At 48.9% G+C, this 17480-nt stretch overlaps 1 protein-coding gene across 8 annotated transcripts in view; it reads right to left on the bottom strand.

Moving 5' to 3' along the window:
* The window catches only part of kif6 (kinesin family member 6), a 60997-nt gene extending 46707 nt beyond the window's left edge, over positions 1 to 14290 (bottom strand). For 3 of the 8 annotated variants that reach the window (XR_011982623.1, XM_023793554.2, XM_023793600.2), the window contains exons 1-5: positions 10773 to 11667; positions 9948 to 10022; positions 4726 to 4873; positions 4543 to 4652; positions 1307 to 1436 (exon numbers count right to left, since the gene is read on the bottom strand). Coding sequence is in view for 7 of the 8 variants with exons in the window: in XM_023793554.2 (XP_023649322.1) it covers positions 1307 to 1436; positions 4543 to 4652; positions 4726 to 4873; positions 9948 to 10022; positions 10773 to 11002 (693 nt within the window). In the remaining variant the exon portion in view is untranslated. Of the gene's footprint in view, positions 1 to 1306; positions 1437 to 4542; positions 4653 to 4725; positions 4874 to 9947; positions 10023 to 10772; positions 11668 to 11734; positions 12439 to 12523; positions 12690 to 13504; positions 13575 to 14035 lie in introns of those variants that run through there. The other 5 variants (XM_023793636.2, XM_023793582.2, XM_023793564.2 and 2 more) reach the window with 5 other exon arrangements.
* Between the last annotated feature and the right edge of the window lie 3190 nt (positions 14291 to 17480).

Genomic DNA, 17480 nt, shown 5'->3' on the forward strand with positions numbered 1-17480 from the left:
TGGATGTTGACATGGGAGCCATCTTGTTAGGCAGGGGTTGCTCTCTTATCCAGTCCTGTTCTCGTTATCATGGGATCTTTCAAAAGTCTGTAAAGGCCTTGAACTGTAAATGCATGGTGATTTCAAAACAGAAGGAGATTTCCTGTAGATAAAAAAAACAGCTGAATTGTAAGGCATGTGGGAGAGCACAGTCTGACCCATTGGCAGGCAGAGGGGATGATGACATGCACACAGAAGAAAGGATAAAAGGGAGAAAGGCATCTAGATTCTCTTGATCAGATGTAATCTGCAAGCGTATGGGATGACCTCAGGTCAAGATGGCAGGCCCCCAAACCGTATCAGCTCCTAGTCAGCTCCATCTTTTTCTTCTTCACAAGCAGTGACTAACCCGATGTCCAAAACAAGAATGCCAAAGAACCACAGTAACCGCCCCCCCTGGGGGGGGGGGGGTGACAGATGTGACTTGGGGGGTGGGGGGGGATGTTACAGGTTAAGCATGGGGGCAGTAAAATGGTGAAGATTCTACAGGCAGCAGATGAAAGCACAATCAGATGGTCTGCTTCCTGCACGCTGAAGCTCCACAAGTCCCTGGCTTACGGTCTCACGCTCGCATTATTTAAAGCTGGACGTGTCATTATCTGGCTGCACAGTTATCGCTGATCTGCTTTTTAGGAGAAAAATACCCATAATAACACTTTAACGAGCCTGATACCTCAGCAGCCAACAGAACAAAGAGAAGATGAATGTGAAGGCTGGCTCTATGCGGGACAGATGGCGATAGTCCACAGATCCCCGGGGCAGAAGCAGGGTTTTGGGTGCTGAACTATCTACACAAATGGCTGTGTCACCAGAGAAACCTCAGGTGGTTAAAAATTGGCCTGACTAGTCTCAGGGAGAACTGCAAGGTCATGGGCCTCGACTCACAAGCGCTGAATCCAACCACTAAAAACAAATTAAGAACCACGACTCGGCCCAGTGTTACCTACCGCATGCTGCAAACCCTTTAAACCTCTGAGAAAACCATGAAATCATCAAGTCACCTACTGTAGGCCATCATGGATATTACAACAAAGACAGACCAAGGCCTACTTTGTGCGTGGCTTGTCATTGTTTCCACATATGGAAAAGCAGAAAATACTGAAATTCAAAGACAAAACCTCTGAACAGTAAATTTGGTGTTTTGTCAATGTTGCCTTGGGGTCAAAGTAACACACTGTGAAAGCTGTTTAAATTACAGCAGAGGAGAGTGAGTGGTGTACCTCTCCCAATCAGAGCTGCCTTCTCTGTTCTGGCCACGCCCCCTCACCTCTGCAATCATCCGATTGGTATCTCCGAGGAAGAGCAGGTTCAAAGCCTCCTCCTCATTGCCCGACTGGTGGATTGACAGGTTCCTGAGGTGGATGTTTTGATCTGGGTCTTCCATGATGGTCACTTTCCTACAGCAGTGGAAATGCAAAATAAGAAACCAAGCCCTGACCTGCATATACAGAAAGGCATACAGTAAGCTGATTTTAACAAAAATTTCAATGAATTATTTTACAATATTTTAAGATCGCTGGGAAGAAACATACAATTATAGTCTCAGAATTTAGAAAGCACCTCCGATAGGGGAAGGCAAAAACAGAAATATGTGGTTATTTTTTCAGCCCACTCATACACATTTGAACAAAACCAAACATAAAGAAAGAACGAACGTCTGTTTCAGCATGAACAACACGGCCCTTGTTTTCCTAACTGACATTCCACGGCGCTGCACAAACCGCGTCTGCAAGCTTGCAGGCCCTGTCTAAAGCTGCGCAGATGCTATATACATCGGCGGATTATAATGCGATAATGGATACACTAACTCCTAAAACAAACAGCGCATGAATGATCGCCCACATCAAGACGACTATAGCAAGGGAACGGCTTGGACATGGGAGGGGTACAGCGGGGGTGAAGGCAGCGCTCCGGAAAGATCCACTCACACTTTCAGGTCTGTGGTGACAACGTCATACTCGGTCTAATTTGACCATATCGGTGTGGCCAGGAGGACATTTACGTCACGGAGGCAAGTGTGTCAAAAACAGGGGACAGTAACATTCAAAGTAAGGAGACTTAAGGGAAAAAACTTTGGTCATTTAAGAAGCAGGAATAGGGGTGCTTTATGTCTCAGCAATCAGACGATGACAGATCTCCTGGCTCGCTTGGGTATTCAGCCAGATGCCTCTGTGGCCGTTCATGACTTACGATGACAGAGATACAGTAATTAGGAAACAAATATGCTGTAATAAAAATGGAGAAGTCTGGGGGAAAACGTCGCAAAAATGGCGCTGTGGGCCAGTGTCATTTAGGAGTGGCTGTCGTGCCACACGTGAAATTAAAACCGTCGCTTTCCTTAATGATGCACTTTTACGATTGTGCCCGATCCACGTCTCCTCCATCCAGCATAAACAACAGAATTGACTCCGTCGGCTGGTAGAAAGCATCCAGAATGATCCAGCAGACCCAAATTAAAGGGCTGGGGACGTTTTATCATCAGAGTGAAGACACTCGTCTGAAACGGCAACAAAAATCTCTGGCAGATTTATTTAAAAATATGAGTTTATATTTTGTCCTCTGGCAATGAAAACTGACACCAGGGCTTGTTTCGGAGTGAGCCCGGCTGTCCGGCTCGTGCCAACACTTTGTGGGACAAATCGTGCAGACCTGCGGATCGCAAGCCCCCTCCCAGAAGGGGAAGCGGGCCAAGGGGTACTGTGGCGGCCTGTAGGGGAGCGGGTGCTAGGGGAGGCCTCGCAATGGGAGCCGGGCCATGCGGTTGGCAGCAGGCACCGGCTATTTTCAGAAAGAGGCAATTTGTGCAGCTGCGGGGCCTTCGGCTGAGCCTCGAGTGCGAGGGAGCGAGGGAGAAAGCGGGGTAGGAAAGGCGAGGCCAGCATCACCGGGAACTGACAGAAAACCCACTGGTGATCGGCCGCCACAGCGCCAACAGAGCAGACAGCTCCCAAGCTGGGAAGTGAGCGGGTATCAGACCCTCTCCGACTAGGGGATTCACCTTTGGGTGAAGCGAAAATCTAACCCTGTATCCCACCAAGTGTGACAGTGCTACCCGTAGCATGTGCTACAAAGGAGGATGAGCGCTTGTTCATCACATCAAAGAATTTTCAGGGCACCTGACCCTGAAAAGTGACCTAAAAATGACCTAAAAATGACCTAAGGTCATAATTGCACATAATTGCCAAGTGTCTGTGTTTCCGGTTTGCCGTGTTCACATTGAGCTGTCATTATGGATCTAGTGATTATTGATTTAAGCTATGGTTCTTTATGAATGTTACACTATACCAGACTCTCCATCATGTGGAGCTGAGCCGGTGTGGAAACTGACCGGGGCGTCTTTAAATCTCTCATGATTTTAAGCCACATCCTTCCGCATCACAGGTCTCTCCGAAGGATGCCCCATCTCACGCTCCTAATAGGACGAGTGTGACTCAACCCCTCCCCTCCAAACAGAAAGCCAGCCTACGCCATTCCTCCTGCCCTCCTGGAAAAAGCGCATCCGCTCTCGAGGGCCGATAATTAACAATGGCTGTCTTGTCTGCCGCCATGGAAATCTGACAACATCACACTTTGACATAGGCTAGTCATGTGGCCTTTTTGACCACTGCAATACAACATAAAAAGCCATTTTCTTAATCTCACAAAACTATGGATTATTTTTGACACTCAGTCAATACAGATGGAAGTGTGAAATAAGCACTCAGTGTTCTGCATGTCTGCTGAAACAGGCACCGCAAGGAGAGAGAGACGCAGGACTGATTTCTCACCTCTGGGCCATAATGTCTCATATCTAAGAATGATGCGGGTCTCTGTAAACCTCACATCCCACCTCCCAGGTAAAGAGTGACAGAGAAACAGGGGAGTGGAGCTGAATACAGGTGTGGACAAACATGGAGGAGCGTTTTCCCAGCAGGAATGGGGGGCTGCCATGGGAATGCCATCACTGCGATGGTCCCGGGCCACAGAAAGCGGGGTGGGGGGGGGGACAGACAGGGCTGGCGGACTGCGGGCGGAGCCAGCGCGGGATGAATTACGGACTGCAGACACCAGAAATGAAAATTTCCTCTCTCGTGTGGTCGGCTCACATATCGGGACAGCCCGTTCATCTCTGTCATTGATTAGGCCTAACTCCATCGCTCTCGGCCACTGCACCGGCACGTGTAGCCCCCTGCTTTCCGGAAACTTCTTGGAGATGTCTGTGCTCCCCTTCAGAAAGCGCACGAGCCGGCCAGGCGGACAAGCATCGTGCTGAACGACCCTGCTTTGAAACCCACAGGTATTTTGATGCAAATAAGCATTAATTATAACATGAGCCTTTCTATGGAAGAATGCTGAAGCCTCAATGGTGCGTGATTTATGATACAATGAATACCAATTGAACAAAACCATTACTTACAGTGTTTTCATAACAGAGACATTCAACCAGACTCAGGTTTAATGCTAAATCGGTTTAGCGACCGCGTTGTTAACATGGAAATGGACATGAGAGAAACCAATACTTACGGGAGGTCATCCAGGGCAGAGGCCCCGTGACGGGGGTCAAGCAGGTCGTAGCCCACATCGTTATATATCTCCAGGTAGGAAATCTGCGTGGTGTACATCTTGCTGCTGTCCTATTGAATGGAGAATCCAATGAGTGGACATGATGTCTAATTGACACGCAGGCCAGGCAGGCAGGAGACTCACCCGGCTGAAATGCTGGTAGAGGTAGGATAGCGTGCGAGGAATGACGCCGCGGTCGCTATAGCGCTTGGCTCCTCCGGTGATGGTGAAGGTCTTCCCGCTGCCCGTCTGTCCGTAAGCGAAGATGGTGCCATTGTACCCAGCCAGAGCACTGTCAACCCAAGAAGGCCGGGATTTGCGTGGGCTTCATCATTCAAACCCCAGGCAGACGAAAAAAAATATGAAATTATAACAGAAAAAGCTTTGCCACTTTTATTTATACCATACCTCTGAAGCAGCAGATTTCATTTGTGTTGGGTTTTTTTTTTTTTTGGTTAAGCCCTCGACAGCAGACCACCAGCACAGTGTGGGAACTGTGCTGCACACTGGTACGACCATCAGCAGGCCAAACTAACCCTATACTGCCATCCCAGGGGGGTCAATAGGGGTCAGAGTGCCAGAGCGTACATTCCAGTGGGGTCAAACCCGATGCTGACCTACGCTGGTGCCACATCCATCGCTATGACCTGCATGACATCATGCGGAGCCTGGGGATGTGCAATCACATGTTCTCACAGACATACCCAAAATACAAATGGACAAGGATCTCCAGCAGGTCTGCTTGCATCACTCCTGAAGGCCCGTAGCTAAGCTCCTTAATGAGCTCCAGCAAACAGAATCCAGGTCAAAGGTGACCATACTTCCATCATGAACAAACGACACAATTCTGCCAATTCACATGAAGGTGAAAACTAGCAAACGAATCTCCAAAAGGGTCTAACAAGGTTTCACAGAGAGGCGACTTCATAAAGGCAATGTGCAGCCAGGGGTGTCATACTGCAGTTCCTGAACTCACACGTTTCAAGAGAGCAGGAAGCGATGGCGAAATGTCCTATAAAAGTGCTAACATAAAAAATGAAGATACTGTGGACAAAAATTAAATAATTAGGGTTAAACGCAGTAATGTAAATAGCGGCTGAAGATGACAAACCCCGGGTCATAAACACAGGAGAAGCGACGCAACCCCATCCATCTCGAAGCTCGGGTTCATAAACTCTGGCTTGGCCAACCCACCAGCACCACCAGACAGACAATGGAAACTGTGGCATCACTGAGCCAGGCTTTATTTTCTGGTCAAGATGGAGTCCTTCTCAATGTAGTCATTGATACGGATTCACCAGATTTTCTTAATAAAAAGTGTGGGCAAGAAAGAGTTGTCTGCCGCATTTTTCCGTGTGTAACGTAACCTCTGTAACCAAGGGGGCAAAAGAAAAAAAATCCCTAGAAGATTCCACTCATACTTAGTGCCTAAAGCACGGCTCTTCTGTGTAGTGCAATGATTTTACTGTCAGTTTTCCTGGGAATGTTGTGCAATAGCTACTTCAAGCGGTGAAACTGCCTCACTAATAAAACAGGGAAGTAAACAATCAAACGAAAAGCCAGCATCTGTTTGTGTTAATAAATGGATGATGGTTAAGATATCTGCGGCACATGGAACACTCTAGAAAAACGTGTTCAGATGTGTGTAACTTGAGTGTGACCCAGGGTGCAAAAGCGACACGACTGACCACTGTATCCTTCCAGTCATTGTTTGTTGGTCGTCGGGTTTTCTTTTAACAACTGAACAATCTGTCAGATTGGAATGCTGACACGGAAAATAGGACGCGGGTCCAGAGAGTGCTATATCCGTGTTTATTTACTCAATGTCTTGCGGCCTGGTTGCTGCCGCTCAGACCTGGGTGTTTCCTACAGCTTATTCCTGTTTACACGTCGATCCTCTTGGAGACCGACGCTGCCCGGGTGCTTGGCCATCCTTCTCCGCTGCCATCGTGAGTTTTCCACCACAAAGGCACGTGGCGACCGCGTTTGGGGGGGGGGACACTTAAAAAAAAAATGTGGAAGACGTGGAAAAGTGCGGCCTGCCAACTTGACATCATTCTGTTGGTTTATTTATTATCAGAATCTTGACCATAATTTCACTGTGACCGGAGTGGGTGTAAGGGCCGGGATTCAGCTGCAGCTGGGTGTTTATTACACTGTGCGGAGGACTGGGACAGCCTGGATTGGGAGGTGGCGCTGGGGTCTGAGCCCAATGCCTGAATAAGAACCTGGAGTTTATGATGACCTGGACTGGCATGTGGATGCCCACCAATAATGAAGGAGCTCCAGTTTGCACAGGGCTTGGTGCTCGGGCATTTAGTGACCTTTTGTCCACTATCACCATGATCCCGTTTCCAAAACCGCAGAGGCCTTTGGTTGTTTATGAGAGGAAAACAAAAGATTATAGTGGGAAGTGCTCTTCCTGGTTGCGTGTATAAGAAAATAAAAACATGAATCACCTCCTTAATGTGTGATGTGCCTGCTTGACTGGGTTCTCTTGGCGGGTCTCTAAAGCAATCACAGTCATGGAAGGTATCTTGGAAGGAGGTTGGTTTTTTCGACAAAAAAGGGAAGTTCAACACGCTTTTTCTTCAGAAGGCACACAGGGTTTAACTGTGGCAACTTAATCCTACCCTTCAGCAGTTCTGAAAGAAGATTAAATACGCTGTTTAAAAAGCACTTTATCTAGGCAGAGCTGAAGAATGAGTCCCTTATAATCAAAATATTGCTATTGTTTTTGGCTCTGGAAAGCAGTCAATCAAATGTGGTCTCTGTTAAAATGAAGAGTCAGACCAGATCGTTCAATAAGTGCTGGGGAGGGGGGGGGGCATCCCCGGTGCCATCTTAAATCTTAAATGGAGGTGTAGGAGACACTGACCACACAGTGACTCACAGAACCGACCCCCCAGCCAGACAGGAGCTGCTTTCTTATGAACCAGTCACCATCTAAATAAGGCAATTTGGGGAGTTCCGCATTTTAAAGAGGAGTCAGTACATCCGTTTCACCCATTATTTTGTTTACAGTTTAGATATCATCTCCTGAAAGATAATATGGATATGCAAGCAGATTCCTGAAATGTTCCTCTGATGAACTGGTACTGGGACTGAAAACAGAGATGGGGACGGAGAAGGAGACTAGAGGAAGAGGCACACTCTAATAGTAGGGGGGCCATATCTGATCACAGGAAATTCCAAAAAAATGCCTCCTCTTTGCAGTGATCTCAACGGGAAGGAACAATCAAACCCATAACCTCAGACATCAGGCAAACTCAAACAGACTCCGTCACAGGCTAATGTTGCTAAAACCCATTTTGCCTCCACCAAGCCACTAGGAGGGCCATAGGGCCTACAGGTTGAGTGAATAATTGATTAAGTTATGTGGGTAGAAAAGTAACATCCAGTTCTGGTCCAGGTCTAATAGCATACTGATATATACTGATTGGGTCAATTTCCAGGCAAACCCTGCCGAGTTTCTACAGCGTGGCTGGCCTCCCAGACCCACGTCAGCAGGCAGAGGATAGTAAACAATTGAGGTTTCCAGCTACCACTGAAACTTTTATGCTTTTCCCAGTAACTGTTCGATACGCCTCTTGAAAAACAGTGGGGTGAAAACTGGTGTGCAGATGCTGCTGTAGTGGTCAAAGAGAATCGTATCCCCCAATGAATCCCCGGGCCAACTAACATAAACAGAAGCTGTTCCATCAAACATCTCAGGCTAGCGTAAGAATGTAATCCATGCATGCCCTTTTGGACTCGCGTCTTCTGTGGTTATGAACCAATGCATAATGTTTAATAATGTATTGGTGGACTTTGAGTTAAAAACAATCTCCCTGGTTTAACCGTCACCACAAATTCCACACTGGCTCTCAGAGGACAGCAAGATGTTCGGCACTCCAGAGAATCCGCAAGTTTCAAAGAGGACCCTCGTGGAGCAGCCAGGAGGGGCCTCAGAAACTCTTCAGGCAAACATTTATGGATGGTTTCGCTCTGGTTTCTGCCCTTCTGTCCGTGTAAACACTTGTAAACACTGCTCTCACTAGCAGCACCTGTAGAAAGTGTCCCACTGCAGAGCTCCTGGGTGGGACCCAGTATCTCCATTTACTGAGCCCACTAGAACGACAATGTGTCTGTGCTGGGTTACAGCCGCCAACCAGGACTCCTCTGAGGACGCCGAAGTGGAAAATAGACAACAAAAGGCACTAAATATCACAAATCCCACTAGGAGGAAAATAACAGCCCTGCGGCCCAAAGCGCATCCAGACAACGGTAATATTTTTGTTCCTTTCGTTTCAGAACCGTGCCCAGAATCAACACAGAGAGCCAGTGTCCTCATCTGACACAAACAAGACCGTCCTATTGGAAGGGGGGAGGGGCAGGGGGAGAGGATAAGAGCTGGGGGAGGTGGGGGGGGGGGGGGGGAGGCTAAGGGACTTATTGCCGTGCCACTGTCCCTGGCGATTATTCACCAGGGTTATCATCTGCCTGCTTGCCCCCTTTCTCAGCCAGGACACACTGTGACAGCTGGGCTCCGACCTTCCGGGTTGGGGGTCAGCACAAGGACATTCAGCTGGATCTTAGAAAACTCTGGCCCTCTGCAGCAATAGCCACCACCATCACAATATCCCCGTCCTTCCCCGCATCACGATAATTATAGGCCCAGACGCTTCTCAAAGGGTGGGGCATCAGGGACGTCAAGAAACAACAATGAGTAATGTATTTTCAAAGCGCTACTCAAAATAAAAGAAGCTTTCTGTCAGCATCTTCCTTTTTTTCCACTGTCGTTGTCTGTCACGGAGGCTTTGACAGGCCCGTGCCGGTTCTGCTGACAAAAGGCGCGATGGACAATGTCCCGGTTAATGAGCAGTATAGTTCTGCACCCTCCTGTTTATCCACTGCCACCCGAGACTCGAATCCTGTGCCTTAACCCAGAAGCCAGCACTGAGAAGCGACCAGCCTACTGCAAGCACGCAGCAGAAAACCACCAAACAAGACAGCCAAAAAAATAATGGCGGTAATAATATATATTATGTCGTGCCTAATGTACATTATGCTGGCTCTATGCCTTAAATATGTAATGGGAGACCTTTTAGTGGAAACCTGGCGTACCTCTGACAGAACAAACAGACTGCTTGGCCCATAATGACTTGGGGAAGAGAAAAGAATGTTATGCAGGGGCGGATTAAAAGAACTCTTGGTCATACTGAGGGTGAACCCAGAGCATGTGGACAAGATACAGGAACACAGTGACATGCGGTGCACTTTTCGAGTAGAGAGTCCAGCCAGCTTCACTGGGCCTAACATCATTCACCACCACAGGACATCAGCCTTATCCCTGCTAAGTGAAGCTAACGGCCTAACTCACTCACCTGTCTACGACGGGTTTGGCGATGTTGTCAAATATCTCCTCCTGCTTGGACATCTGATCAAACACCTTCTGAAACCTGGAAGGCAAGATGGGTTCATAACGCACCCGATTTTGACCAGAAAGATAAGTGGACTCGCAATGAGAAAGCATCAATTATTTTGACCCGGAGATGTGAAATCTCATTCTGTAAATAGAAAAAAAAAACTGGCCTTGACTAATTGGAGCCAGGAAAACCTTCAGCTGTATTTAAGCAGCACTTCATACTTCCATGAGCTTGGAGGGTTAGCCATTTTCTCCCCAAAGGAAGCCCCACCCCAACCTCGAGACACATGACATCTAAAAAGAGCCCCGTCTTCATGCTCCAAATTCAAAATCATATTTTCATGGTTGCCTCCTTCGGCCCAATAAAAGGATGGCGGTTGAAAGAGCTCTCTGTGTCCGTGGCTGGGTCACACTGTGAATTTCATATTTAGATCCTGGCCATAGCGGGGCCCAGCCCAGTTGATGGCACTCCAGCCTCCATAAACTAGAGCAAGCCAGATGTTGGAGCGCTAACTGGAGAGTTCAATAGCACACTCAGGCAGAGCGAATAGACTCAAACGACCCCTAAATTACCCTAGAGACCTCTTTCTCTCTAGTACACACACACTCACACAACACACCACATTATTTCGAACATGCACCTCATTTTCTCCATATTAGGTGTACTAAATTTAATCTAAGGGGATTAGCTTGACCCTGGTGACCAGCAATGTCACAGAAGTATATTTGCAGGCAGTGAGCTGTGTGCTGAGGTACTGTAGTACTTCTTCTCCATTCAGCGCACCTGAAGCTGTAGCTCTCCTTCTTGTTGTTGACGAAGCCATCGGCCAGGTCACGGGGCACCAGGAACTCCAGGCTGGAACCATCTTGTTCATCCTCATCCACTGAGTATATCTGCAAGTTGCAATAAGCCCACACCCCCAAAAACACACAACTATTACACACACAAGAACAACAAGCAAGGAAGCCAGAGCTGGCTGGAACATCTTCTACCACCCCTGGGGACACAAACATTAGAAGGGTGACAAAACAGATGAATGGCAACAGTCATCCTTTTGAAACCTGGACCCATGGTGCAACGTGACCCTGACATGGCACTGAACCCTGTCCACCTCCTACAGCCGGAAGACATGTTTCGACATTGCAAAACAACAGCACTCCTAAGAGCTTCGGAGGCCTTGTGACAAACAAAGGATTAGGTCCAAATAATTGGATAAATGTGATTAGCGCCCCCGTGGTGGACAGCTGAAACACAGGCAGTAATCCACTTGAGCGCAGAAGGCAAACGTCTGAGGGCTTCACATGCTCCCCCCAGCTACGTAAGGCCCCCGAGATTCACAACACAGCACGCTGTGTGCCACGGCCTCTCTCGGCGTAATCCAATAGTGCTTCCATTAGCAGGTTGACTCAAACCATAAACACTAATGTGGGCTGGGGTCAGGGTGGTAATATCCAAAGGCGGGATTCTGGGCCACGGTCCAGAAGGTTCCCACTACTGGGTCCCAGCAGGCCTTGTTCCTACCACCGCAAAGACGACTTTCAAAGGCGCAAGAAAAACCTTTAGTGACGAGTGCATAGCTTACACAGCTGAGGCCCACAACTGTGGTCCCACTGCTAACACTGCAATACTTCTACAAATAAACTTGGAAATAAATTTGCAAAAAGAAAAAAAAGGGAACAGCAAGGAACTTTCCACTAGACAAAACAGAGATGAAGAATGGTCAAAGGAAACAGATGATGGAGCACCGTTTGGGCTTCAAACTGCAGGTGGTGCAGTGGTGAAGGCACTGGTGCCTAACAGAGCTGCCATTGGAGCCTGGAGGTGCAGCTAGTGGAGTATGCCTCAGTCCGTACATTCATCAGCTCATGCCCAGCTTTGTAAATGAGAAAAGCCTGGCCTGTGGGTGACTCAGAAGTTAGTTGGTCTAATAAAAATTTCATTTTACATTTGGACTATAGAGTAGGCAAAGAATGTGATACTCAGAAATAAGACTTAATATGATGTACTTTGCCCTATTACAGTAATCCTGTGTGTCAACTCCGCATTTTTGAAATGCAGGCAAACGCAACGGGGTTTATGGGGTGCACAGTATCTCAGAGGAAATCTGCAAAGTGCGCCAAAGAGCAGCCATAATCAGTCTGAGGTCTGCACATATATACCCTGACGTGTTTCCTATATTATTTCCAGAATATATAAAACTACAGCGAAATCTTAAATAAAAACTCAAATGTGTCTACTGGCTTCAGTTAGCCGGAGCCGACAACTGCGACAATTGCTTTTGAGTAAATTTAACATAATTAACCACTTTTAACTGTTGAATAAATGTTTGAAGTAGACTACTGTATATTTAAGTACGATAAATTCGACGCCAGTATACATCTATCTAATATAAACGAAAGTTTTGCAAGTTGTAAGAAGTGGTCTGTTATCAGCTAGCTGAATTAGCATCCGGAACCTGCGCAGTGCGGAAACAAATTAGCCGCTAATCTATTCGCTAAGCGGAAGGGGTTGTGTATTAAAAATGGCATACTCACGGAGGCAGCTTTATTTGTAGGTTTTACGCGGGCAAAAATCTGAATGGTCTGCTTAACCATTATTAATTGCTCTGAGTCTGAACAAAACTGGTTTATTGACTTAACAAGTTAGCTAGTAACATCGAAAGGAACCCATAAGCGTTCATCAGCCCGCCCGTCGCTATGGCATCGGTTGCTAGGTGAGGAAGGACGCCACCGGCCATTGGCTCGCGCTGGCTCGCGCTGTCACAGGCTGCGCCCGTTTAATGAATGGAAGCTTGTTCTCTCAATAAACACGCACCTTCCTCGCTGTTATTTAACGCGCAGTCGCAGCGAGACCACTTTTCAGATCGCCCCGAGTTCTTCGGCTGTAATTAAAGCAATTTCAACCTATTTTTATTTTTTCCCCGAGAGTTCAAAAGAACAGTTATCAGCTCCATCGCTGTGACGAAAGATTGTTCATAAAAATAGCTGAAGCAAGTACAGTGATTTCCTTTGCTCTTCTTAACTGTCATTCGGAAGCATTCAGCTTAAGAGGTACAGATGTATGTTGATGCTATGTAATGCCGAAAATCGTGCGTTAACCTAAAAATAAAGGTATCTTTCAATAACATCGCTATACCTGTATTAAAAAGTGGGTGAGTATTATCTTGTGCTCCGCCTATTGGAATAAAACAGAATAGCAAGGAAAAGTATGATTTCCCCATGCACTCAGTAAACCGCAGCTGCAATAAAAAAAAAAATCACTTGTAATTACTGTGTATTCATTTAGACAGAGAACAAAAAGGCTTTGAATGAACCTCTTACGTTAGAAGTCCACAAGGTATGTTTACTGTCATTTCTTAATATAGAAAAAAAAACTTCAAAAAGAACACCACACCCTGGGTCTACAGCAGGCTTCTTCCTTACTCAGAGTGTTAGGCAGTGTTAGCGATAATGAAGTATTTTTAGATTTATATATGGCAAGTTCCACTGCACAAATGATGCTAGATGTTGTCTTACATATAATCGAATCAGTGTGTATTTCCTCAGTAGACTGGCCTCTGGTCTGTGTCACTCTGCTCCAGCCTGCCTGTACGCTTCCATAAATATCGGGGGGGGGGGGGGTGAAGGGAGCGGAGGGGGGCGGAGGGGACACAAGAGGGAGGGAGAGAGACAGAGAGAAGCTGAGTCAGTGTGCGTCTCTGCTGCCGGATGCCTGGATTACTTAGTTAAAGGAGCATTAGAGAAGCATCAGAAGCGATCTGGGCTGAGGCCGACCCAACGTCCTGCGGTGCCGATCCCCAGGCGCGACCCCTGGGGCCCCCCAGCCTGACCGCTCGCAGCAGAGGACACACGCAGCTCACACAAGAAAGTGGTGATTCCTTCTGAAGAAGGTAAGGAGTTCACAGTTACTTCATGTGCTCTGACAAGCCTTTCAGTGCCGTAGAAACAAGTTAATATACATGTTAGGGTTACATGTTAGGATAAATGCAATGGAAACTGGGCATACTGAAGAGTTTCTAAATGAAAAATATTCAGATAAAAATTTACCATTAATATGTGAGTTATAAGATATCGACTTCTCATTGGAGCTCAAAGACGACACTGGTCCGCTGGGTCACCTGGCCTCTTCATTCGTTGGGCTGTGCTGGTTCTATTTGGACATATAGTCCTTCACAGGAACTATGGGGGTTGGGGGTGGTGATTCAATTCAATCTATGTAACGAAACCCCTGTTTTGACACAAGATCCATGAGAGACTGGAGGCGGACGGTAGGGCCAGGGATCCAGCTGGGGTTTCATCAGGACACAGTCCGCCCCCCCACCCCACCCCCCTGTTGACAGCCCCTCTCATCCATGATCTGCACATGCATATATGTTTCCACGGGGTGAGAAGCTATCTGGTTTCAACTCGTAGGTTCTCTAGCCCCCCTGGGTGCGTGAGTGGTGAGTGGGGGACTGATGTTGGGAGGCTTTATCTCAGCTGTACCTGCATCCTTGTTGGTCTCTCAGAGCCCCTACATCCCAGATCTGTCTGCTAGCACATTTCGCCAAAGACGTTTCCCTAGGTGGTGCAGTGCTCAAAGTACAAAACTCGTGCAGGAAATCACTAGTTAAAAACCCACACGGATGCTGCTGTTATTCCAAGAACGTCACGATGGTAACTACAGCAAATATCCAGCTACAGAAATAGTAAAATCCATAACTGTCAAACATGTGGGCTGCTTTGAATAAAAACACCCTGCTAGGAACATACTGTCAAGAAGAACCTGGCGTTTGCTTTGTGCTCGTTTATGCCCTGTAGACTGCACTGCACTCTAAACTACAAAAAATACTGGATAAGCAATACATAACATGGCTTTGGATGAGCAAATTATTCCAAAAGTAGTGCGTCTGTGCTGGTCTCTGGGCTGATGATCTGTCATGTTTGTAAAAGGCGCAGGAGTGAGTTTGACCTATGCAGGAGGTCCTCTGCGATGGGAGCAGCTTCCACGGTGTTCAAACACTGCCGGTAATTGGGAAGGACAAGCCCACACATTCCTGGAATTTGGCGTGGTTTGGAGAGACAGGAGTACGGAAAGCGGGTCAAGGCCGGAGCGAAGGGGTGCCCCCCCGCCGTCAGTCAGCAGCGAGCGACGCGGGGCGGCACGCGGATGGCGCTCTGCGTGTCTGTTGGAGGTCTAAGAGCCGGTACCTCGAACGCGTGACACACTCCGCCCATATGACCTCAGCCTCCCGCTTAGCGAAGCTGGTGGGGGCGGGGGGGGGGGGGGGGTACATAGCGGCTCCAAACGCCACCAACGGCACCTCAGTTCCTGAGTTCTGTGCCACTTTCATCTTATGCTGTCGTTTGGCACCCAAATTCTGTGAGTCTCGACTCGTTTGGACATTCCGGCACTTAGCCTATCTGCTGCTGTGGATGGGAGGAGGAAGATTCTCTAAATAAATCAAGGCTACCTTAATGCAAGGTTAGGAATGATAGTCGGGGCTGTCAATCCGTTCCGCACCTGACATTTCTCAGTAATCTCTTGGCCACACCCTCTGACCGGGAAGTGGGCTGGGCTCCCCCCCCGAACCTGTCGTGCACATGCGCCTCGCCCCGCTTCAGGCACGCGTTTAGGCTGCCGTGGAAATGCCGTGGTGTGTCGCTCCCATGTGGAGCTGAAACCTGAGCCCAGATTCCAACGACGCGTCGGCGATATAAACCGCACGCGATCTGAGGATGAGGATGAGCGCGGCCTGAGCGCGTGAGCGTTAGCGGTTACCATGGCAGCATTGAAAGAAACACTTCAGGTCTGCATGTCTTGGCGACAGACAGTTACGTCTCTTCTGAAGAGGAGCAACAAAGTAAGATTTGGGCAGCAAATCACTGCTTCCGTTTCCCGTCTAAATTTAGCTAGAGAAAAAAGGGTGGGGGGTGGGATGGAGGTGGGCTTTGGAGGGGGTGTCGCCGGGTTCCTGCCGTCTTCCCTGAACGCAGACGCGGCCTGGCAGGCCCTGCAAACCCGCTGATCCGCGTGGAGGCCATTCCTCGCCGCCATGGCCCTCGCCGCGGAGCGTTTCCCTCCATTCTCTAATAGTAATTCTGCTTTATAATCACATTAAAGGAAGCTCAGCGGCACCAGCAGCGCTGAAGGATTATGGGGGCTTTCTGTGTGCGGTACCAGAGAGGCCACCTGGGGGCGACTGGGAGCTACCATGAGCTGGAGTAACACCCCTGCCTCCATCCTCTGCTGTCCTGCAGGGGGCGCCGCGGCCCCGTCCCAGTAGGACACGCATACACTCTCCTGTGAATCCAGAAAAACGAAACACTTCACCGCTTCTCACTGGGGGGCGGTATCATCAAAAGGAACCAGTTTTGTTTGTATGAGTCGCTGGGTACCATAACTCCCAGCAGCAAGCGCCTGTTGACTCCAGAAGGCATGGACTCGGAGTGGCGGGGAGAGCTCAATGGCCAGAACGCCAGCCCTGCTTCATGGCTTCCAGATGGTTCTCTACACCAGCAAAGAGGGCATCTGCTGAATCCCTTAGCAACGAATGTCTATAGAAATGGGTGTAAATGTAAGACAGATCTCTGCTGCAGCCTGAAGGCCACTGTCGCTCCTGCAGAAGCCGCTTCCAGGCTCTCCTTTCTGAATTATTCCGTGTTATGAAGCCGGCTCTGTCGGGTGACCTCTGGCGTCGTCTCAGCCCGTGGCATGCTGTGGGTTTGCTGTACATGGTGGATTCCCAGCTTGTCACGGCAGGGAGATTCCTACTCCATCTCTCTCCGCTTCCATAACAGGACGGGTCGCTCCTGTGTGCCGGCCAGCCCCCACGACGGTGCTTCCCGGGCTCGCTTGCACAATCCCTCCCGAGGTCTGTGCAGGGACGCGTGTCGGAGGAGTTATGGGGAGGCACGGTAGACGCCATTATCTGCCGATGCCTTCTGTAAACAGAGGATAAGGCTGCAGTTCTGCTGAGGCGTCCCGCGGAGGAGCATAGCCCAGATGTGCACGACCAATCATGGGGCCCGGTCACATGTCACGCGACATGCTGGTACCCAGCCTCTGCTGCTGAAATGGAGCATACACAGACTCTGCGGCTTCCCCAGCCCTCTGTGTATTTGTATAAAAATGCTGTTGAGGTCCTGCATAATCAGTCCCGTATGACGACCCGTTAGAAGTCGGCTTTTAGCAGGACTACTTTTCGTGGCTTTTATTGCAGACTCCGGGATGAGGAGGCAGAGGACCAGCAGAAGGCAGCCATTCCCACTGCTGTGATTAGGCCCCTGTCAACAGTGGGGTGGGAGACCACATGGGGGGGGCGGGGGGCAGAGGTCAGGGGCGGGGGGGGGGCGGGGAGGGGGAGCGAGGAGTGGTGGGTGAGGAGAGAAGAGAGGCAAGCAGGAGGCGGGGATTAGGGAGGCTGGGGCGGGACAGGGAGCAGGGGGGGGGCACGGAGAGAGGACTGGAGAGAGAGGGATGGGGGCGGGGAGAGAACACCGGGGGCGCGGG

This window comes from Paramormyrops kingsleyae, chromosome 14 (genome assembly GCF_048594095.1).
Source record: "Paramormyrops kingsleyae isolate MSU_618 chromosome 14, PKINGS_0.4, whole genome shotgun sequence".
Lineage (NCBI taxonomy): Eukaryota > Metazoa > Chordata > Actinopteri > Osteoglossiformes > Mormyridae > Paramormyrops > Paramormyrops kingsleyae.